The 23,168-nt window shown below is 40.0% G+C and overlaps 1 protein-coding gene across 2 annotated transcripts in view; it reads right to left on the bottom strand.

Annotated features, from left to right (window-relative positions):
- rasgrf2b (Ras protein-specific guanine nucleotide-releasing factor 2b) overlaps window positions 1-23,168 on the bottom strand; it is a 61,752-nt gene that overhangs the window by 16,915 nt on the left and 21,669 nt on the right. For both annotated transcript variants that reach the window (XM_038703400.1, XM_038703401.1), the window contains exons 2-13: window positions 15,170-15,276; window positions 13,531-13,678; window positions 9,301-9,390; window positions 9,024-9,160; window positions 7,597-7,713; window positions 7,354-7,433; window positions 4,035-4,228; window positions 3,825-3,934; window positions 3,629-3,747; window positions 865-1,025; window positions 682-748; window positions 75-211 (exon numbers count right to left, since the gene is read on the bottom strand). In XM_038703400.1, coding sequence (XP_038559328.1) covers window positions 75-211; window positions 682-748; window positions 865-1,025; window positions 3,629-3,747; window positions 3,825-3,934; window positions 4,035-4,228; window positions 7,354-7,433; window positions 7,597-7,713; window positions 9,024-9,160; window positions 9,301-9,390; window positions 13,531-13,678; window positions 15,170-15,276 — 1,467 coding nt within the window. The remainder of the gene's footprint in view (window positions 1-74; window positions 212-681; window positions 749-864; window positions 1,026-3,628; window positions 3,748-3,824; window positions 3,935-4,034; window positions 4,229-7,353; window positions 7,434-7,596; window positions 7,714-9,023; window positions 9,161-9,300; window positions 9,391-13,530; window positions 13,679-15,169; window positions 15,277-23,168) is intronic.

Below are 23,168 nucleotides of genomic sequence, written 5' to 3'. Positions count from 1 at the left end.
CATGATCTTGCTATTTGGAGGTTTTGTTATTCTGTGTTTGCTTGGGTGTGTGTTTGTGTGACTTTGTGTATTACCTGGCTAATATCACTAGTCCATGCTGCCTTCTCCTGCCGCGATGGTGCCAGTAACACCACAGTGAATGAAGGTAAATCTGACGGCTCTACTACAAGCTTAAAGTCCAGCTGACCAAATACCTGGCCGCCAGCTTTGGCTGTGTGATAGAGGAAAAAAGAAAGAACTTTTTACAGTCCAGCACTGCAAGATAGTAAAAAAAAATGCTTGTGCGCACACATAAACATACATAAACACACACACACACACACACAGAGGGTTAATTAAGTGGACCTGCTAGTGCCATTCTACACCCACCCCCCCCCACCCCCCGTCTTAGCACCTGTGTGTGGGTGTGTGTGTGTGTGTGTGTGTGTGTGTGTGCGCGTGTAGTTGTTTTATCAATCTCCCCATTTGCAAATGCTCAGAAAAAAACCTGTGATGTCAAATGACCAAAACCTGACATTTAAAAGGGTGAGCATCTGATATTTAAAGGGAAGTAATTTCCAGACACTTATCATCTGACACCAATTAACCTCTATGAATGTTGAAGGGCCTGAATGAGCCAATAAGAGCTGCCTGTGTGTCTGCCAATGTGGACACACTGCTTCACTGATGTAGAAAACTTACACTCCTCGTCATTGGCGTCTGGTTCCTCTATGAGTGTGCAGTCAATTAGGGACAAAACTCCACCTTGCTGCAAGAGTTTAATAGCAAATATTAGTTTAACAGTTTATTGGCATTTTGTATCAATTAAAAAATTTATTTCCTCTCTGAGATCTACTTAAACTACTGAGGTGAAGGGGTTCTCACCTTGAGAAGGTGCAGTTTTCCACCAGAGCTGCGTGTGCAGACAAGGAAGTGTTTGGTGAAGAGGAAGCACTGCCTTTCCCCTTCCTTCTTTAGAGAGAGAGAGCCTAGACGGACCTTACTTAGCTTCCCTCGCTCAACCGACGGCAGCTGGATCAGAGAGCCTGAGGAGCAGGACCGACACAGGATTACATTACATTTCATTAAGCTGACACTAAGCTGAGGGCTGTGTTTACTAAGCATCTGAAGTGGAACAAAAATGCATGTGTATAGCAACAATAGTGAATTTCTGCACACACTGACAGATGGAGAAAAAAAAAATGACAGAGGAGATGATTGAGTAACTAAGATTCAGTGGCAATAATTGTATCTCTGCTTGAAGGAATAAAAACAGACAGTCAAAACTGGTGTCAGCACTTGACATGTGATTCAGCTGCAGTAGGAACATAACAATCTGCTCTCCTGTGCAGCCGTAATGCAGCATGCCATATATGTTTCACATAGCAGGTATGCACACTCTGTATGTTTAGGGCACCTCAAATGGAAAATTGACTTGATCTGAGTAAGTGACCTACACAAATCAGGAGTCATATATCCTTTTAGCCTTAGATAGCCTTTGTCTGTCTCTCCAACCACGTGTTGCTTAAAGCAGTTGCTGAAAAATTCAATTTATGAAGTTCATTTGAGATTAAGGTGATCAAAAAGGACTTAGTTTTGTAAGATTAGGCAGACTGTTGATTCTGGCTCTGTGACGTCACACTAAAACGTTGGCAGACACCACATTCATTTTGTTTATCTCCACTGTAAAAGAATGAGAACTGGCATAATTTTACATTACATTAAAAACGGCATCACTGTTTGCCTAAAGCAACTTATATATAAGATGTGCATTGAAAGTCCTTCATAACAAGATCTGGATGTCATCAAAACTTGGAAGTGCGTCCCTCCTAAACAAACAAGTGTGCTACAGTGCAAGTGCTTAGAGGCTTTTCATTTAGCAAAGAGAAATGGGTTTAATCTGACAGTTTCATGTAGGAAACTGCTAAAACATATATGAAATGTGAATAAACTAAATAAGTAAAATATTCTGTTTTGAACTCTTGACCTGGCAAAGAGTTGGTATTTGACACACAAGGTACTCCTTCAGTGTCCAGGGCTTTCCAATGTAACCCCTCCACCGTCATGTAATGTGCTTATTTTAACCCAAAACACAATGTTTTCCAAAACTTAAACAAGTAGTTTTGGTGCCTAAACCTAACCAAACTGCATATATATATATATATATATATATATATATATATATATGCACTATGATACATATATTTATATCATAGGGACACTCAAGGTACCTTGTGTGTATAATACCAACGCTTTGTCAGGCTTTCTCAAAGCATCAGTATTTGATGCCCTGAGATGAGAATGTGTTGCATTTCACTTGACAAGTTGACAGAGAGCCAAATCTGTCATAATCTGCCCCTAAACCAGTTGTCAGCAATAGGCGGTACGCGGGCCAAAGCAGCCAGATTTCTTTGATAGCGGAAAAAATAATAATAAATGATCGAGATCCAAGCAAGTCGCGAAAAACGCAACATTTGACATTTTCAGAGGAGAAGAACAGACGCAGATGATTTAAGAGATTGAAGTGATGAAATAATTTGGACTTTGATATAATTGCAGAAAAACAAACTTGTTTTTTTCAGTATCACCTTAAAATCAGAGAGCGTCATTATATGTTGCCTACTGGGTGAAATGTTCAACCCACCTGCGACATTTTGTTTCCAAGATTTAAAGTTTAAGCTGCACACCCTTAAGCAGAGAAAAATAAGACTAAAATGTCACAGGATCCAAATAAAATAGGCAACTACTATGATCTGAACACCCCCATTGTGAGCAAGTCTGCCTTGGCCACATAGGGATTTGAACGCTGGACCTTCAGATCTCTAGAGAAGGTGACTTACTGACTGAGCTACTGGTGAGAGGCTGTGCCCACACACCTTGTCACATGTGCTATCCCCGGATAGTTTTGTCAGTTAAAACCAAAACTTAAAACGCTTACAACTGTCAAGATGTTGGTGAGAAAATTCTGAAATAAAATCACACATCATTCTGCCGGTTTTGAAGAGATACAATCTCTTCACAATCAATTTGTTTAAAAAAAGATACTAACAGCAAGTACGAATTGAACACACAATTCCCTGAACAGGAGTCCTGTACACTACCAGCTGAGCTAATCACATACAGGAAATAACAGAAATAATGGAATATAAATGGTCAATAAAAAACATTGGCCCAATGCCAGACTTATTTGCCAACCCCTGCCCCAAGCCATAATATATCCTCTGTTTTCCCATTCCTTGTGTTTTTGTCTGTAACCAGTCTGTTTCTCCCTGTGTAATGAGTGACTGTAGGCGTGGCATTCCCAGTCCTCCTCTCTGGGCTTGTTACCTCTACGAGGTACACATGGCACGGTCTACTTTGGATTTTTGATAAGTATAGCTCTTTTTGCTTCATGTGATTTTGCCCTGTTTTTTGCCCATCTGCTTCTGCCTCTTTGTCTGTGTCTGGATCCATTTTTTGACACCTGTCCTGACAAAATCTTCTCCAGTCGAAAGTATTATAGTGTCTAATGCCATGATTCAGTGACTGAGCTCCACCAAGGTACCGTGTCTGTGCTTTCAGATCACAGGTTGACAGGCAGGAGCATCATATTGTCAGGAAAACCTCCAGAGCTTTACTGTCTGGTGAGCAATGCTGTGAGCTTACTTACCCTGCCTGACAAAGGTCTGGCTGGTGTCCAGAAGGATGTCACAGCCCTCCACTATCATCCTCTCAATGGCCAGGTTCTTCCGGATGTTCTCCGTGTCACTCACCTCATCATGCATTACTCTGGGCACGTACAAACACACTAGTTAGTTCAGTATTCAGTGTCAAGATGTAGGACATTGTGACAACCAGACACATACCTTGACAGTTCCTCTAATTTGGACTTGGCGAATTCAAGACTCTTGCGCTCCACATGCTCATGAGGTGTGTGTGCCAGTAACTCATGCAAAGTGATGATGTAGCGAGGAATCTATTGAAATATATGAACAATTCATAAAAAAAATGTTCGCAATAGATGGAGGCAAGAGTTTGCATTAAAAAACTAGTGTGTGCTGGTGCTCATGAACTACCTGGAACATGGGGTATGTGAGGAAGGTCTCAAGCATCCTTCCCTCACATGCGGCGTTAGACTCATACTGTTTCAGCAGCTTGTCAAAGTCTCTGTTCTGCTTACAGTTGGCCAAAACCTGCAGGCTGTACTGATGGTTACGCACAAACTCCTGATAGATGTTCAGCATAGGCAGCAGGATGTCAAATAGGTCAGCTAGAAACAAAAACAAACACATATAAATACATATGTATGTACGTAGTATGTAAAGTCACATGAGGGTAAGTCTAAGAATAAAATTACAAACTATTTTCATTTTATTTAATGGCGCCTTTCATAACACCCAAGGTCACCTCACAAACAATATGCAGATCACTGCATAAAACAATACACACAACAAACAAGCCGCATACAGATAAAATGCATTAAAAACTCAGTACATGTTATAAAAAAGCTTGTATAAAAAGATGTGTCTTAAGACGCGTTTTAAAAGTCAACAAGCAGTCGCTATTGCGAACATCAAGGGGAAGAGAGTTCCATAGGCGGGGGGCAGCATAACTAAAAGATCTGGCACCCATGGTATTTAGTCGAATCCGAGGTACCACAAGAGAAATTGAAGATGAAGATCTGAGAGCACATGAAGGGGTGTAAACATGGAGAAGTTGTGTAAGGTATTGGGGTGCAAGACTATGAAGTGCCTTATAAGTAAGTAGCAGGATCTTAAATTCAACTCTATACTTTACTGGAAGCCAGTGCAATCGCTGAAGAACTGGAGAAATGTGCTCAGTATAAGGAGTTCTAGAAAGAACACGAGCTGCAGAATTCTGAACTAACTGAAGCTTATGTAGCAATTTGGAGGGAACACCTGTGAAAAGAACATTACAGTAGTCTATACGTGAAGTGACCAGTGCATGAATAAGAACTGCAGTATTATTATTTGAAAGAAAGGGACGGAGACAGTTAATATTACGCAAGTGGAAGTATGCGATCCACGTGATATTATTAATTTGAGCTTCAAAGGATAGTGTGCTATCCATGATGACACCCACACTTTTAACCTGTGAAGAAGGATAGATTACAGTATTCTTTAATTTCAGCTAAACAGCTGGACAAAGATGGTGGTGGGAAAGAACCAGTGGGTTTGGCAGACAAGTAGAGTTGGGTGTCATCCGCATAACAGTGGAAATGAATCCCATATTTCCTCAAAATATAACCAAGAGGGAGCATGTAAATAATGAAAAGAAGCGGGCCCAAGACAGAACCCTGGGGAACACCAGTAGTGACTATAGATGTTCTTGATCGAAAACCTTTTAATTGAATACGCCGACTGCGTCCAGATAGATATGACCTAAACCAAGACAGAGCAGTGCCAATAGAAGCTAATCTGTCAAGAAGCATCTTATGTGAGACAGTATTAAAAGCAGCACTCAAGTCTAAATTACTGTTGGGCTAAGTGTTATAGCGTTTTACTTTTACATTAACTCTCGTGGACTTTATGTGTATGTTAACTAGATTAATTACTGCCTTGCACTTCCTATTACGATTTAATGTTAAGGTGAAAATATGTCCTCTTTTTTGGGACCTAAAATATGTGACTGGTCGGGATTTCTAAATCTCTCAAAATATCTCGGATTAGGCTTTTGCGTTCTACAGTTGGCATTGATTTTGTACGTTTTTGCATTGCTTTGACCTTTCTCTTTAGGTCCTACCTTCTTGCATGCTACCATTGGTCGCTCATAATAAAGCCTAAATGTCCTTTACACAAACACTGGTCAAACTGCATCTCAGTGATTACCCTCAGCACCACAGCAACAGCTAAGAGACAGAGCAGCAGCTGGCTTGTCAACAGTGGCAGGTATAGGATACCATTATATGAAATTAAAATGAATACACTAACATAAGCCTTAACCAAACCTTAATAAGAAAGAAAACAGTTTTATTTGTGAATCAGTTGAATTGTTAAAACTCAACTAATAAGCTGCTGAAATGTTACTAATAGGCCTAATATAAACAATATGTAGGCAGACATTAGCCAAATAAAGCGTAACCTATAAATATATTAGTATTATACTAACATGAAACTTTTTGTTTAATGTTATTTAATGTTAGTATATTATACTAGGTCCTCCTCCAGTTGAATAGAGTCTCTGTAGTGGACAGATGTAGATTTAGCCTCTCTTTTTGAGAGCAACACACTCCTTGTTCTAACATTGTTTCTAATTGTCCAGTACAGTTGTCACAGTTTGTTAATTGCTTCCAATAAAAACGCCAACTGCTGTCTTCAACCTTTATTGGAGGTGTGCTCAGCTCGCTGCATAGCTGTGTACCGTACCTCCACTCATAATGAGGGTATAAGGCCAAGGTAAATAATAAATTGTCAAAATAAAGGAAAAACAATTTAATTTGCTAATATAAATTCATCCAAGTCAACCTAAATCGAGGAGGCGGTGGAGAAGATGTGGCTATGGTAGCCTGATGTTAAAGGGAAATGGGATAAGATTGATTGTCAGATTGAGTGTCTGCATCATCATGGCCTTAGATAAATGACAAAATCTACAAAAATAAATATAACCTCATTTGAACATTCATGGGACATTCTGAAATAGCATTGGATGAAGTAAATCCAAGTTTCCTAATTCACTGCAGAGAACCAAATGACTTGATCATCAGGCTGTTCAATGGACATGCCCTCAAAAAGATAAAAGAATAAAAGCCATGCAAGAAAAGCAAATACAGATTATTAGAACCTCCATTATAATAGTCATAGATGGATGCTTCTATCAATTTCAACATAGCCTGTGAGTATTTAAATGCACGTTTTATTGGAGACTCTGTATTTTAATAACAATGTCAGAAAGCAATCAGTCTATACCGAAAATACTACAGAAATTGATTTGATGTCAAACAAATTGTTGATCAAAAATCTACATTCAGCGTCAGGCTACAGCACAGTGTCAGATAAGGGTGACATGTTGAATCACTCTGCCCTTTTTATACTGAATTTGTCACAAGCTGTTGTGTCTTTCGGCAGTCTGTCTCCTTGGTGATGCTTATCTATCAAGGGAGCTTCTGTTTTCAGAGGTGAATATGTGGCATGCCTTCTGGTCTGGGTGGTCATTGTGAAGACAATGAATGTGCTCGTTGCAGAACAAGATAGGGAAATAAGCGTGTGTGTGTATCTGCGTGAATGGGGTAGTAAGACGTCAAGACTGGTGTGTGTGTGTGTGTGTGTGTGTGTGTGTGTGTGTGTGTGTGTGTGTGTGTGTGTGTGTGTGTGTGCGCACGCACAGAGTGTGTATTTGTGTGTTTTGAGTATTGTGTAAGGTTAAGTAACAGCTTACCCAGCACAAGAGTTGGCCAGTTGGCTATCCTCGCCTTCAAGCCTTGATGAAAAATCTCATGTAGGAACATGATGGTCTCACTGAAGACACAGTGTAAATGCAGTGTGAAAACAAAAAGACAAATGGCTTTATTTTATTTATTTTTTTATTCCTCAGTGTCTGTCTCCTGCATAATTAGCACGTCAGTGATTCACTCATTAAAAGTAAAGATGGATACAAACACATTTACCCAGACATACACACCTGTTGAGGAAGATGCTGCTGACGTCGTCGTGGTTGATGGGGGGTTTCTTAGAGCTGGCAGCCATCCTCAGAGGTCTGAGGAAACAGTTCACCAGGATGTAGAGCTGGTGGACGTACCTGTCGTCACACAAAAACAAACAGAACAATACTCATTTTACCTAATGTCTGGGACTCAAACAGGCTTTAGACCAGTACAGTAAAGCAGACTCCTGGCAATTGACGTTGTTAATATTTAATAGTTGGGTTATGCAATATATTTTCAGTTTTGTCTTACATTTCCTGAATGTTTTGATTTTGTTCTAGCTGAGAGTAATAAATTCGGAGTGCCTCTCCCTATTTGCTCCTCGTTGTACATACATTACTAATGACCTTTCACCAAATTTGCAACATGCAAGTTGCGATATGCAACATGAAATAATTCTGACATGTTTCTTTAATTAAAATAAATGCTATACGTGTGACCCATGCATAAGCATGTGGGAGGCCTGCAGGACTGGAAATATCATCTGCAATTTTTGAACGACAATCTGTAGTGAAACGTGAAGCTACAACCACCTGCGATCTGTGTGTAATCAGGACTCGGAAATCTCGAAAGGGGCCCCAGGTCTCAGCTCTCAATTAATCTGATTACTCTTTCATCAAATATATTGCATTTTTAAAAATATTTTATATTTGTCCAGCACCAGCTCTAGGTCATGTTTATTCATTAAAGCATAACTGATTTGGTTTACAGCATCTGAACTGGAGGAGGTAGTTTTGTTTGACAAGTACAGTACCATCTGACTCTGATTCAGTTCAGTTCAATCCAACACATGTACAGAAGAGATGGTTGAGATATCTATTTATATCTATTTATAGATAGATAGATAGATAGATAGATAGATAGATAGATAGATAGATAGATAGATCTTCTATCTAATCTTCTATCAGTGTATATTTTAACTTTTCAGTATAGATACAGATATGTATATAACTATATATACAGTATATCATGATAATAGTTGGTTTTTTTTAAATTCAATTAAGGTGATATATCGGGATGGAATATCTGTTAAAGACCTGACTTGCAATAATAAGACCTTCATCACAATTGTGCAAAAATCCTGTAAATCCAATATTATCAGAATGCAGTCCTGTTCACTGATTTATATAATTGTCTGAAATGGTGTCATACAACTAGAAATATTGAAATGACATCTACTCCAGTTTTTATGGTTTAACATAAAATGTTGACAAAATCTCTGTCTTCTCATTTATCATCATATCGGCCAGATCTACTGTATATTGCTTACAGTAAACAAACAAACCCTCCGTTCTTGAGTATTAATCTACAGTAAGTAAGATTCACCATCTATTGCAAAGCTTGACAATAGTGACAGCTTTTCTTCAGTCTGTGCTGCTACTCTAGGCATAATGTATCTACATACTCTGTCTCTGCCTCCACCATGTTGAAGACGATCTGGTTCCTCTTCCTCATGCTCTCAGCGTGAGGAGAGCAGATGTAGTCCTGAACAATGATCTTCCACTTCCTCCGACAGAGCCAGCCTCGCATGAAACTCTGCACCTGAAGAGATACAAACAAGGTAGCTTAGACACGGTCAGACACACAGAGCACACCGCACATACTGTGAACAACACATAAAAGAAAAACACATGAAACCTAATTTCAACTTGAAATAAGATGGCGGAAAATAATCGATTTACCTTTTTGATCTTTTTTATATCCGGGTCTTCATTTTCATGGTTGACATGGTAAGGCCGCATTCGCTCCTTAGTTTTGTTCAGAGCAACAATCTTTAAAGAAAAAATCATGAGACATAATATGGGTGAAAATGTCTGCAAAGAAGACACGTTATATTACATTAAAATCACATTAAAGAGAAACAATGGTCTTCTGAGGTATAGTGAAAAAGTGATAAGATTTAATCAATGAGGATATTATATTCCTAAAGGGACTAACAGTCATTTGGTTAAATGTTGCATAAGTGATAGTCATGCAGTGTGTGCTCAGTGAACTGTTGGTACGATTGCACCAGATAGACATCAGACTTCCTCATCTTTGACAATCTCGTGCCTTCATTCAGAAAGAGAGAATGACGTGGGGGAGGGCTGCTATCAGCTGGTGACAGTAACCAAATTAAAGCTTATATGTGCCTGATCACCTGTAGTCACAGCAGGTAGTGAAGACAAAATATAATCCCCTGCAGCTGAATATGTTCTATTTCTAGCAGAAGCCAGTCCATGGAAATCATAATATCAAGGCCTTTTAAAGAACTAATCTATCTAATTATGTCAATTTTTGAGTACTTTTTACAGCCTCGAAATACTTTCATCAGCGGAGTCACATTAGTCTTTAGACATGTGACATTTACTTGCTGCAGGTAAGAAAAGCCAGCCGCCTACCACAAATTTAATGTCATCTTCCAGGTTTCAAAACTGAGGCAAACATGATACACATCACAAAGGGAATAAGCCAACACAAAATGTTATTAAGCTGTGGAGAAAATCACATTTCACATTGTAAACCTAATAATAGATAGCACCACTTCTCTTTAAAGAACAGTGATGACCAACATCAAACATATCTAGTAAAAGATTTTTCTAGACTGGCTCTCGTACTATATTACTTTCCCCCATTTGCTTTTACCTTCAGGCCTCTTGACAACACCAGTTTATCACAGAGGGAGAAAAGCATGAAAGATGAAACCAAAGTTGTTGTTCACTCGGCTATCATGCAAATGGCAGCGGAGAGGAGCGAGTCTGCCAACTGTTGACAGTTACAGTGGCTAGTTGGTTTAATTATTCATAAATACGGAGCAACACACACACATACACACAAAAACAAACAAACAAGCGTGTGTTTTAATGAGATGGATCATCATCTGCACACTGGCTCTCAAAATCTAATCCTTTTTTCACGAGCAGTCCAATTACACAGGCAGATGTTTCCTAATATAAAATGTCTTTCATTAGCATTTTCATTATCAACGGATCTCACTGCATCCTGCCACTGAGATATTATCACAGTGTGTAGCAGGGGGGAGTGTCCGCCACACTTGTTGCTTCAAGGGAGAATTACAACTAAAAGCAGCGCAACAGGTTAGTCCAGATGAGCATAGACAGAAGTGAAAATGACAGCTGATATGTGATTTATGGAGATGTTAGCAGCTAGCCAACAGGAAAATAGCTTTCCCTGGAGCCAACTGTTGCACAGGCAAAAATCCAATTTCAATCAAGCACCTGTACCATAAGAATAATTCTTCCAGTGCCTTTTGGTCATCTATGTGGCACATAAGAGAACATGTACAAATCAGTCACTTCTCATCTGGTCCAACAGAGACACTAAATGATGCATTACATATAAAAAAAAATTCTAATAACTTCCTAGTTTCCATGTTTCCTTTGAAGTACTAAGCAATTTGGTTAAGTTACACTTCAAACTAATTAACTCCAATTAATTGGTAGCGTAACCTAGAATGTCATTTTGTGCAAAGCAGGTCAACTGAACGTACGATGCAGCAAAGATGTGAAATTTGTCTAGAGGCAAGCGAACAATTCAACATACTGTACATGGAGAAAATTAATGAATTGGTTTAAACAAAGCTACTTTACTCATAATTTTTACCAAAATACTAAGTTATTTTACCAAAAATACCTACCAAAAAGACACATCTTTGGCTAGGAGACAAGATTGAAATCAATATCACAATATTAATAAACTGCAAAACCATATGTACAGTTTTTAAAACTGATGTTCAATGCAATAAATCGTGCTCCACAGGTTTGGATTACATGAAACAAACTGTAAATGTGTCAAACAAAAATATTAAATAACTTTTCTTTCTTTTTTTCAACACTTTATTGGATTCACTCCTTTGGACAAGAAAAGCAATTATATCATTACACTACCATTCCTGTCAAAGACAATAAACTAATAAATAATCTCACATTATTGTCCAGCCCTAATCTAAGAGAAGAACAAGCTTTTTTTCAGCAGTCTGACAGTGATGTCAGGATCCGAAGTACAATTATTTCACTTCAGAAAATATAAGAGCTATTGATCTAATTACCATAAACCAGTAATTACCTGCTGTCATTTGTGTATGTGTGAGAATTGTAATTAGTTCTGATCAACAATGTTATGGAGGTCAGTTGTGTTTGTGTGAGCACGTTCGTCTGATTTGCCATGCTGTGAGGAACAGAAATGTGTTTATTGTCTATTTGATAAGCATAATAGTTCAGCTGTTTGTAAGGATGCTGGTGGGCTTGTCTTTATTGAGCGGTGGGCTTCTCCTCCTACGCTCAGAGGTGAATGAGTACCGTTCACACCCACTCCTCCATAACATGGCTGTGAGAAGAAACACACACACACTACATACCCATAGGGATATAGATAAAAAATATAGATATATATAGGGTAGCCTATATGCATGTGTTTCTCCTTCGATCACTCTTCACATGATTCATGGCAGGAGAGTAATCACAGAGCTGTGTGGGTGTGCTGGGGAGCGAGCTATAAAGAAAATTTGTCACCAAAAAAATGACAATGGGAAATGTGGTCTTAAAAATTACCCTGTGGAGATTTTGACCACCTGTAGCGCTATGGATGAATGTTTTAGCATGTGTGCAATACACAAGCAATACATTCCTGCTACACGTTTTATTTTAAGATTCCACTGATCAACTATTGGCACCCCTAATGCCCAAGAAATGCAGCAATTCGCCACCAAAGGCAAAGAGGAAGAAGACTGCAAGTAAGTAAATATGGATGTAAACTGTGTACGATTTAAGATATTCAAGAACTTAGCTTGGCAAATGTTGCATGAGGAAGGAAATGCATTTGACACACGTGTTAGACCTCAAGGATACACACATCAACATGCATTTATTTGTTCATAAGAAAACTCCACAAGGTACCTTTAACTTTTAAGTGAATTAACCTTTGTGATGAAGTAGTAGTAATAGTGATTAACTAATGATTTCATATTACATGTCTTAATGTTTAAAAAGGATACAAATGCCATCAAACTTTGTGATACGTAGGATTTCAGTCCTGCTTGATTTGGCAACACCTCTGGTTGCTTTTTAACACTCATTCCAGACTTCCGTTCAAAATGACACTTCAGTAAACATGTTTTAAGGGGCTAGGAATACAAGAGAGGAAGAGCAACTCATGTATCTACAGCATAGCATAGCGGCAGCCTTAAGCATCTTGGGGTGTGTTTCAAGAGCTGCCTCTTGTACACCTGGAGAGTATACTAAATGAATTGTATAGTATATAACCATAACTTCCCTATAAGATCAGCATAGCCAATTTTCTAATGTGCGTTCCACGAAAACATAGAATTGTTATAGTAATAGTGATATTACTATTTTTATTTTTATTGTTTTTTTGTGGTATTTATATAGTAATTCTTTATAGTAATACTATAGTGTTTTTTGTAAAGGCCGTCTAAACAGGGATGCAGGCAGTCAGTCACAGATGGGGATGCTGGGAGATGGTCTGTCTATATAATGACGTTATACTAAATGGTGTGCGATATTCATGTTTCTCGTTTTCATTTGAATGGCCAGGATAGCTTACCTGTAATATCTCAATTTGAGAATGTTTTACACTACAGCAGACAGCAAACTTTAACACCAACATACTGAATATCAAATCAGCCAAAGCAACTACAGAGTCAACAGTGTTATGTGAAATGCACACAGGTGCTGGCTTTTGTCTTATGCATCCTGTTTAGTATACACATTCATTGTTTCCTGTGGGTATGTAATTTAAATCCCAGGTGAAAGAGATAACTGAATGCAAAAACATTAAATGGCTATTGCTGAAAAAGTACTGGCCATTAACTGAATGAAAATGGGTTTTGATATGATGGAAATCTTGTGGATTATACCCTTGGATGTTTAGAGGTGTGTGTATCCATGCCTTACCTCTCCCTTGAGCCTCTCGATTTCTGTGTCCTGATCTTCCAGCTGGGTGCGCAGCTGATTGGCAGCCACCTTCTCAGTCTCCACTATCTGTACAAGGTGGATGTATTTCTGCATCAGCACCTCTCGTTCAATGATGATGTCAGAGTAACTGAAAATAAGGAGAAGTCCACAAATGGGACAAACACGTCATATCACAAACTGACTGAATAGCAGAATATACAAAATAATGACTATGTCTTGCTGCTGTCCCTCATTGATGTGTGAACGTTTAGCTTTGATACAATTGATCCACACTGTGTGAAGCTTAAAAATCTTAATGACCCCTAATTAAGTATTTTTTAACCAGCTTCTCACTGTGAGCAATGAGGTCCTTAATGAACACACACAGTTTGGAGACATTTATGTATTTCTGCCCTAGCTTTTCTCACTGGTGTGAAGTAGGTGGGGCTCATTGGGAAAGGTGATACAATTCAGTGCACCCATTTATGTTCTGCAACATTTGAATCAAATGTGAAACAATAATTACACAACATTAGTTTTTGGTTTCTATTTATATTACTTTACGTAAGTTAGAATTCTACATCGTTGCTAACGTTAGCTACATAGTATTAGCCACGTTAAAGTTTAAGTAGCTAGCTAGCTAACGATGCTAGCATTAACATCCCCCAACCCACCCCCCACCCGATGTACTTTACTGCTAATGTTAACCATCATTAATTAAATATACATGTCGACTGGTTAACCCTACAGTTGCGCAGATCTTGCTAACAGGTAGGGTTAACCTCCTTTGTGTTGCTTGAACAATGTGAAACGACACGCTGTTTCTGCACAATAGAAGTCAATGCAGTCCGAGCAGCTTGAAGTGACACGCGAAAACCTTAAAATGTGTTTACATGGCACGCCGAAATGTCCTTAAAAGTGGCGTTCCATTCAATGATATCACAATGACCACAACCAATGATTTGCTTCCACAGGCCTTTTTCACAGCTAACATTTCGACTTGTCATAGATTGAAAAGCACACATGTTTCTAATAACATTAACATTATTATTTACAGCTGGGCTTTTCCTACTGTGAAAAAGGTTTAGGTTTTCCTAACATTTAGTTGCAACAAAGCTAACACAGTGAGAAAGAAATGCCCCACTCTCTACATGCTAAAATAGTAGTAAGGCTTAATCACCCTTGTAGGTCTACGATGGGGGTATAGAGTAAGCACCAATTTATACCAAATCCCTCGTAGGTGAAAATGTACCTGGCCATAAAACTTATTCTGATTCTGATTCTAGAGCCATTGAATGATATGGGTCACAATATGATTTGGATTTAGTCAGGCACTCATTTCAAATTTCGGAAGAAGTTCAGAATATGCAGAGACCAATCATTGTGAATCTGCAGGAAACACGGAAGCACACATGACACCTGGAGCACATAGGGATGCTTGTATGACACCACCTATATAATACAAGCAATAAACACTTCTTTTGATAACATGAAAAACCACGAATATGGCCTTAAATGTTTATATTAATGCTCTCTAATCTTAATGTTCTGTCACATCACATCAACTGTGATCAGGCAGTCTGACCAAACAGAAAAGGGAAGGCACACAAATACCCTTGATACAATGCTATGTGTGTACCTCGCCTGCTGGATGGCCTCCACCCATTCGTCACACTCACTCTCCTCCTCTGTCCGCAGCTCCAGAGGCTTCTGTCCATCATGACCAAACACGATGAGGAAGTAGTGCTGAAGAGAGAAAGATAAAGAGAGAAAGGCTGTTGATATTTGTGACCCCGAGATCAAACACATCTACAACACCACTCCTCAGTTGTGCCAACAGTCTCACTTTACAGCCCAAGATGAAATAAGCAGACATATGGCACAGACATATGGAAACATTGCTTTTTAACTGCATTTGCTTTTCATGCCCAGATTCATCCCGTATAAAGTTCCAAAGACCGTACATGAAGCAGGCAAAGCACACAGACAGAGAGAGAGACATGACAGTTATTTGCTCACTGAAATAAAACATTAAGTCTTGTCTTCTTAACCAGCCCATTTTCATCACCATCAATTAGCCTGCTCTCTCTCTCTTATTTCCTGTCTGTCTCTCTTATTATTCTGATGAATTTGAGTATCTGTCTTCAAAATACTTCCCCACACTTACACACAGACACATGCCAACACATGCAAGCACACAGACACACACCTACAGTAGAGCCACACACACACACACACATCAGGCATTATGTGAAGTGATAGAGGCTTTTATTCAAATGGTCATGTCCTGGGGCATTGGGTTACCAGAAGAGCTGCTATTCTTAGTCAGGGAAAACAGAGAAGACTGAGCTCTGCGTGGACATTCTCTCTCCTCCTCCTCTTCCTCTTCTCTTCTCATCATCCAACCACCTCTTTCCTCCTCCTCTCTCTCTTTGCACTTCACCTATCATCCCACTCCGCCTCCTCTGCCCTGCTCAACCAGCATCCTCACTTCTCTTGTTGTCGAAACCCACTCCTCCTCCATCCCTTCATACTTTCATCTCTTTGTGTCTCTCTCAGTACGGATTCAGTGAACCAAACTGAGTCCAGAGGAGAGACGTTTACCCCGCAGGAGGATGGACGGGCTTCGTTCCCTACAGTGGGGATGGGCTGGGGACAGAGTCACCAAGGTTACTGGAAAATACATACACTTTCCCTCCTCCATCTCCATTGCGATACTCCTATCCCTGCTTTTTATGTGTCTGTCATTTCAATTCACTGGCTGGCTGGATTTTATTACATCAACAATAATCTGCGCTCTAACAGTCTTTGACATGGAGAAAGAGAGACAGAGAAGGACTGAGAGAGGGAGCAGTTACATAATATTTCTTAACGGAGTACATATTTCTAAATTGTGTCACCACCTAACGAGATAATATTTCCATGGCAACGCAATATCTGACATTTCCGCCGTTTTTTGCACTTCCATTTACCGCTGTCTCCATTCATTTAATGCTTTTATTGATCCATCCTGCAATTTTAGACAAGATAAGGAAGTAGTATAAAATGGAACAATTTTGCTAATGTAGATTTTAGAGAGCCAGATGGATAATCTGAGCCTATGTTGTGTCAACAATGGGGTCGATAGTTAGAGATTTTTCCTGTGCACATTATATGTCAGTGTTTACAATATATCTGTTTTTTATAACTTGATTAAAGTGAATACACACACACATTTTTACACCATGTTGGTATCACGTTGGTATTGATTCACATGGTTGCTTTAATAACACAGATGTCCCTGTCATTGTTATCACATGTACAGTAATGACAATGATGGTTATTGTAATGGTTTCTCATATTTGTGCTCAATGGTGGAAAAAACACTTGTAAACACCAATACCACTTTATTGCAATAAATGTCCTACATTAAAAGTGTTAGTTAAAGCTAGGGTATGTATCATCAGGGGGAAAGTAACAAGATTTCACATACTCTTACATAGTTGAATATATAATAATGCATCATATTTTATAGTGTGATCATATGTTTTGTAAGTCAGATCTTAATCTGTAAGTAATTAGTGGAGTAGTAGTGAAGTGTAATATTTCCATCTGAATGCAGTGGAGTTGAAATACAAGAAGCATAAAATGTTTAGTTAAACACACTGAAGGTACCCTGTGGAGCATTGTCACTATTTTTGTATCATTCATGCACACAAGGACGTCCAAGCAGGCGATGGTGATGTACAAAAGAGTGAGAAGCGAAGAAGACAGCAAGCTAGCAAACATGGAATAAGCAATCCACAATTTAAAATATTGAAAGCAATCATGTTTGAATGCATTTCCTTCCTCATAAAATATTTGCATAGGGCCCCAAGGATATACATAATGTTTTGGTAAAAAAGCACTTAAGGGTAAACATAATTTTGTTTGTTATAAACTCCACAGAACATATAAGTACTTAAGTACACAGAGTGTACATTCAGTATGTACTACTATATGTCTATTCATATCATATCCCTCCAGAATACTTTACATAATGTAAATGTTTTGCTCTGAATTGCTCTTTGATTGTAAAGTCCAGTCTTCCCATTAATACATTCTGCTTAACTTGTGTTAAAGTTGTCAGTTTGTATCAAATCTGATATATTTTTACCCTACTTTTATATATATATATATATATAGTATTTTACCCATGCTGTATACTTTAATAATTTGCTGCAGCAGTGACCCAGTTGCTCCCAGGCAATCATTAAAGTTTAATGGCATTGCATCCTTTACAGAAGATTTTGCATCACGCTGGACCTCATGGCATTAAAAACATTCACAATGCTTTGCAATGAATTACACTGTAACACTGTAATGTGTCCTCATTAGTCAGAGAGGAAGCCTCCCAACTCTACAGTACAATTCAGGACTACCGGCTAGCTCTCCCTTCAAATCGGCTCAAATGTGCCCTCCATCCCTCAGGGCCTTCACTGTACTGTAAGAAATTTCATTTAAACAAATAAAGACAGAGATGGAAAGCAAAAGAAACAAAGAGACAGACACTGTTTTCTACTCTTTCACCCTTTGTTTCACTCTCCATTTCCCACTCAACCTCAAACCTTTTTTTTCCAGCTAATCTGAGGAACAGCTATTATGGAAAATGAAACTGTGAAACTGACAGCGTGACACAAAGTAGTGTGTTTTACCACCACAGAGCAAGACATAGGGCACAATGAAGGGCAGCACATTTTATTATTCAGAAGCAATTTCGGGTCAGTCATTTAAAACAGCTTGCTGTGAGTACAGAGGTGAGAAGTGAGAAGCTGTCACTGTCCAACAGAGACTGAACCTCAGGAAATTAAAACCTACCACACAAACACACACACACCACCAGGTTCATGGTAGCTCTGTGATGAAATACTTTTTTCTTTATAAAAGATTAAAGAGTCAAAGATGAAACTGGACTTGGTGGTAATAGATTCATTAGGCAAACGATGGCTGGGGGATCCAGAAATACACATCTGTTATAAATATTTAAAAGCAGAGATGACAGAATCACTGTTGGGATCCACTGATGATTAGGTACTGGAATAGCCACTAATGATGCAACACTGCTGGCTGCTTTGGTATCTGCACTGATGAGAGGCCAAATTGTGTTGTGCAGCACTACAGATGGACCTTGTTTTGTTTTTTTTCTCGACGCTCACTCTTAGCCTTTCAAAGCGACTGGCACTTTACTGCTTTGATGTTTTTGAATTCAATGTGTAGAAAAAGGCTTCAATGCTGAAAGTGTTAAAGCTATGAGGGGCTAAATGTGTTTACACTCATGGTTGGAAAGATTGGTTGAAAGACAATAAAGTAATCTATAAAGCTCAAATGAACGTGAAATTGATGCCAATTACCTTACAATCAGCGTTTTCCCCTTATATAATGCTAGCACAAATAAAGGATAAGTCAGGGATAGCCATTAACCAAAAGAGAAAAGCAAACGTTTTTGAAGACGAAATCACGCCAATGGTAGAGGAGATTGAAGCCAGGCAACACGTATTATTCGGTGGACTAACAAGCAGGTTGACAAACAAAGCCAAACACTAAGCTTGGGAGTGATAATTCCTATCGCAGAGTTCATAAAGCCAGTGCGAAGTTCATGGCTTGGGCGCATAGCCATCCCAAACTGCAATACCCTTACATGACCAGCAGGAAAATCACATAGGTCAAGGTTTGTCACTTCAAAGTAAGGTTTTATAAATAAGTACTTATACTTGGTTTTTGTTTTTGTTTTTTCTCATTTTATTCCTTAGATCCATATGTTTACAAGGTAGAGAAGCAAAACATTATCAAACAGTTATAACCCAATGGGCTCCACTGGAAGCAGATGTTTAGTGTGGGAACAGGGACTGCTCAGTGATACTGCATTGTGCTGGGTGACAATTTTCATTACAAAGAAATACGACAGAGAGCAGACCAGGTTCATGTGTGAGTATGTGAGACTGTAGAGGAAACTGATGTACTGTATGTGTGGAGGTGTTTGTGGGAATATATACACCCTATGCTGAGATAGCTCGGGGGAAAAACCTTTTTGATTTTAATGCAGACTGAAATTTAATTGATAACATGTGTACAGCTTATTCAGAATTTCCATGTAAAGCCGTTAAATATATTATTGCCTATTATAAGGATAAAGTCACTAGAGTGAAAGTACTGAAATGATAAAAGTCATTTGTGAGAGGAGGCTAGAGAGATAAATAGAATAGAGGGGTGTGGGTTCACTATTTCCGCCCACAAGTCTTCTGGATCAGACAATCTGCTTCTCTCCTCTTCATCTTTCTGTCGTGCTCCCACAGGAGCAATGATGTCTTTTTTGTGCCGAATGTAGCTTCACAAAAAGCTCCAAGGACAAGAAACAAACTGCTATTGTCATGAAAACCGTGTGCACTCAATTATATACATTTTACCTAATTTACTGTACAGTAGGCTGCTACCTGCACACCCATGCATCTAAAAGTATGAATGAATTTTTAATAAGTGACCAGGTGTCATCCATCATATTTGCCATAATAAATAATGTAGTAAATAAAATAAGCATCTGCCTTACAGGAATAGTTAAGAAAATACGTTTATTATGAGACTTAGACGACATTGATACACGTGTATCTGTTAAATATAAAGCTGCAGCCAGCTAGCTTAGCAAAATCTGCCTACCAGCACCTCCAAACCTCACTAGTTCACATGTTAGTGTCACAATCGTGGTGTGGAGGCAGGTTGGAGGACCCAAACGCAGGACACAGAGAGAGCGGAGCAGGTATAGTTCAACGAAGGGTTTTAATATAACCAAAAGGGAGCACACTTACAGGTGAGTGGCTGAATAACAGAAATCCAAAAGTACAGGGAGACAAGACAAGCAAGGCTGGTTACAGGCAGGCAGAGAGTACATGCACAACAGAAACACCAGGTATATACACACACACACACAGGGACTAACAAGCAGGGCGGGAGCAACACAGGTGAAAGACGTGAGTGAGTGAATGAGTGAGTGAGTGAGTGATCACTGGGGTAACAGACATGACAAGGGTTACACCGAACACTAGACGAAAGACAAGACAGACCCCCAAAACCCAACAGACCAAAATAACACTAACTAAACACAAAAGTGCAACACAAAGGATGGCCAACCGGCAGAGCGTGACAGTACCCCCCCCCCACCGACGAGCGTCTCCAGACGGTCAACAAAACCCAAAACAGCACAAAAACAAGGCACAAGCCGGCCCAGGGTGGGCGGAGGGAGGACAGGAGGAGGGCCAGACCAGGAACTCTCAGGTGGGTGGCCAGAGGGCAAGGCAAGGGGGCGCCAGAGTTCGGGAGGTCGTACAAGCAGGCCAAGGGGACAAAACAGTTCAGGAGGCCGTCCCGGAGGAATACCCGACAGGCCGAGCAAATCAGGGGGAACAGTTCAGGAGGCCGCCCCGCTGGCCAGAGGTGAACAAAAGTTCAGGAGGCAGACCCGAAGGTCGACCGAGCAGACCAGGAGGGCAAAACAGTTCAGGTGGGCGTCGCGTGGGACGACCCATGAGGCCGGGCAGAACAGGGGGGCCACAGAGTTCGGGAGGCCGCGCCGGAGGTCGACCCAACAGGCCGGGCAGAACAGGGAGGCAACAATATTCGGGAGGTCGCCCCGGGGGACGACCCAACAGGCTAGGAAGATCAAGGGGGCAACAGAGTTCAAAGGGTTGGCAGGACGGCCAACAGTGAGGCAGCAAACCCACTGGGGGCCGAGCAGGAGGCCGACGGCACGACCTCTCTGGAGGTCGGCACCCAAAGCTTTGGTGCTCTGGAGCCGCAGCTTGGCTGAGGTCCACGGACTGAGCAGCTGGGCTGAGGACCACCGACTGGACAGCAGGGCTGGGGACCATGGTGGGCAGGCAGGAAGCTAGCAGCACTAGCTGGCCTGGGATCACGCTGGTTGCAGACGGGTCGCTGCTGGTGACCTGGTCGCCTCCGATGACCACCACAAGAACCCGAAAAGATGGCCAGGCGACTTCCCTCGAAGGAGGACTCCGGGGGAAGCCTAGCCTCCAGGCTATCAGGCCCCAAAACCCAACAGACCAAAATAACACTAACTAAACACAAAAGTGCAACACAAAGGATGGCCAACCGGCAGAGCGTGACAGTTAGCCTATATCTTGTTTGTTTAATCTTTTCAAAAGTGTAAAAACAACCTTTTGTGGTTTTATGAGACCTTCCTGGAGTCTCCCCTGGTTGCCAGGCAACCTCACGTCAATGACAAGACTCAGGGAAGTCACTGATCCAGCCAAGAAATAGTCCCACACATACAGTTACACCCTGTAAAACCGCAAATTGTCAATGTTACATTTTGGTCAGCCTTCAATTCTTTAAAAGCGTCTTTGAAGGTTAAAGGAATAGTAATTATTTGCTCTCTGGAGGAGAGTTAGATGAGAATATCAATACCACTCTTATGTCCACACGGTCAATATGAAGCTGCAGCCAGCAGCCAGTTAGCTTAGCTTAGCATAAAAATTCAACAAGTCCTCCAACCTAAATGACATGTCCATGCCTCCTAAAACAACGCGTGAGCATTCCCATCAGGCAACCGGTCCTTAACTATGTTGCACAAGTTTCACCTGACCTACAGGACATTAAACACGTGGATAACATTGTGAAACGTTTGCAGTCTGGTTAGGTTTAGGCAACATAACTACTTGGTTAGGTTTAGGAAAACATTGTGGTTTGGAATAAAGTGATTAAATAACATTAAGTCACGGACGTCACATGACATCAATAACGGAAGTCAAGTGAAGGAAATCCGTAACGCTATTTAACTTAAAACTCAAAATAACATTTATGTGGTTTCACATTGGACTCGAAGGCCATTCTCCTGAGTGAAAGTCCGGGGTATGAACCATCCAACTACCCCATCCTGCCCATTTATTCAGACTTTTTCTTGATTTATAATACGTCCCCCAAATTCATCTTTTGCTAACGTTGTACGGCCACTTCAGGATGCAGCCACAACAAACGTTAATATGGGTCGTAATAACATGTGACCTAAATTATCATTTGTCAATCTTTTAATCTATTTCTTGGCAAGAAAACTAATGGGCATACTTTGCAAAAAGACAAACTATTTCTTTAAAATGCTTTCTTTTCTTTTGCTTTGTCTTAGGACAGCCAGGATAAATACAATCACCTCCTTATATATTTCTATCCCTGTAAGACCCATTCTGTAATTTCAGGAATCCAAAAAGCTTTACTTCATTTTGGAACACAAGACTTGTCATTGTGAAGAGATACAAAACATTATTCCGACAGCGGCAGTGGCAGTTCTTTATGTAACCACTGAATTCAACTAATGATGTACCAGCTAATGTGACAATCACTGAATCAACATCCCACATCCTGCTGTTTCTTTATTGCCCTCCATGCTGTTCACTTCCTTCAAAGAAGTTATTATAACAAAGTTCTCTCTCTCTACTACTGCTGCCCTCCTACTCTACATAAAATCAAACATGTATACACATAATATATAGTTATTAAGCCTTTTCTCCCATCTTACAAATTTGTTACTTAACAGTTGCTTTGTCACTCTATCGCCAGAGGGAATTGCTGGGAAACATCCTGCCGCCTTAATGCAATAGATGTTGGATTGGAGAGTT

This window comes from Micropterus salmoides, unplaced genomic scaffold, assembly GCF_014851395.1.
Source record: "Micropterus salmoides isolate LMB-PRFRI ecotype aquatic unplaced genomic scaffold, ASM1485139v1 Ms_hic_scaffold_7, whole genome shotgun sequence".
Taxonomy (NCBI): Eukaryota; Metazoa; Chordata; class Actinopteri; order Centrarchiformes; family Centrarchidae; genus Micropterus; species Micropterus salmoides.
The sequence above is the reverse complement of the archived record's forward strand: the minus strand, read 5'-3'. Positions and strand labels throughout refer to the sequence as shown.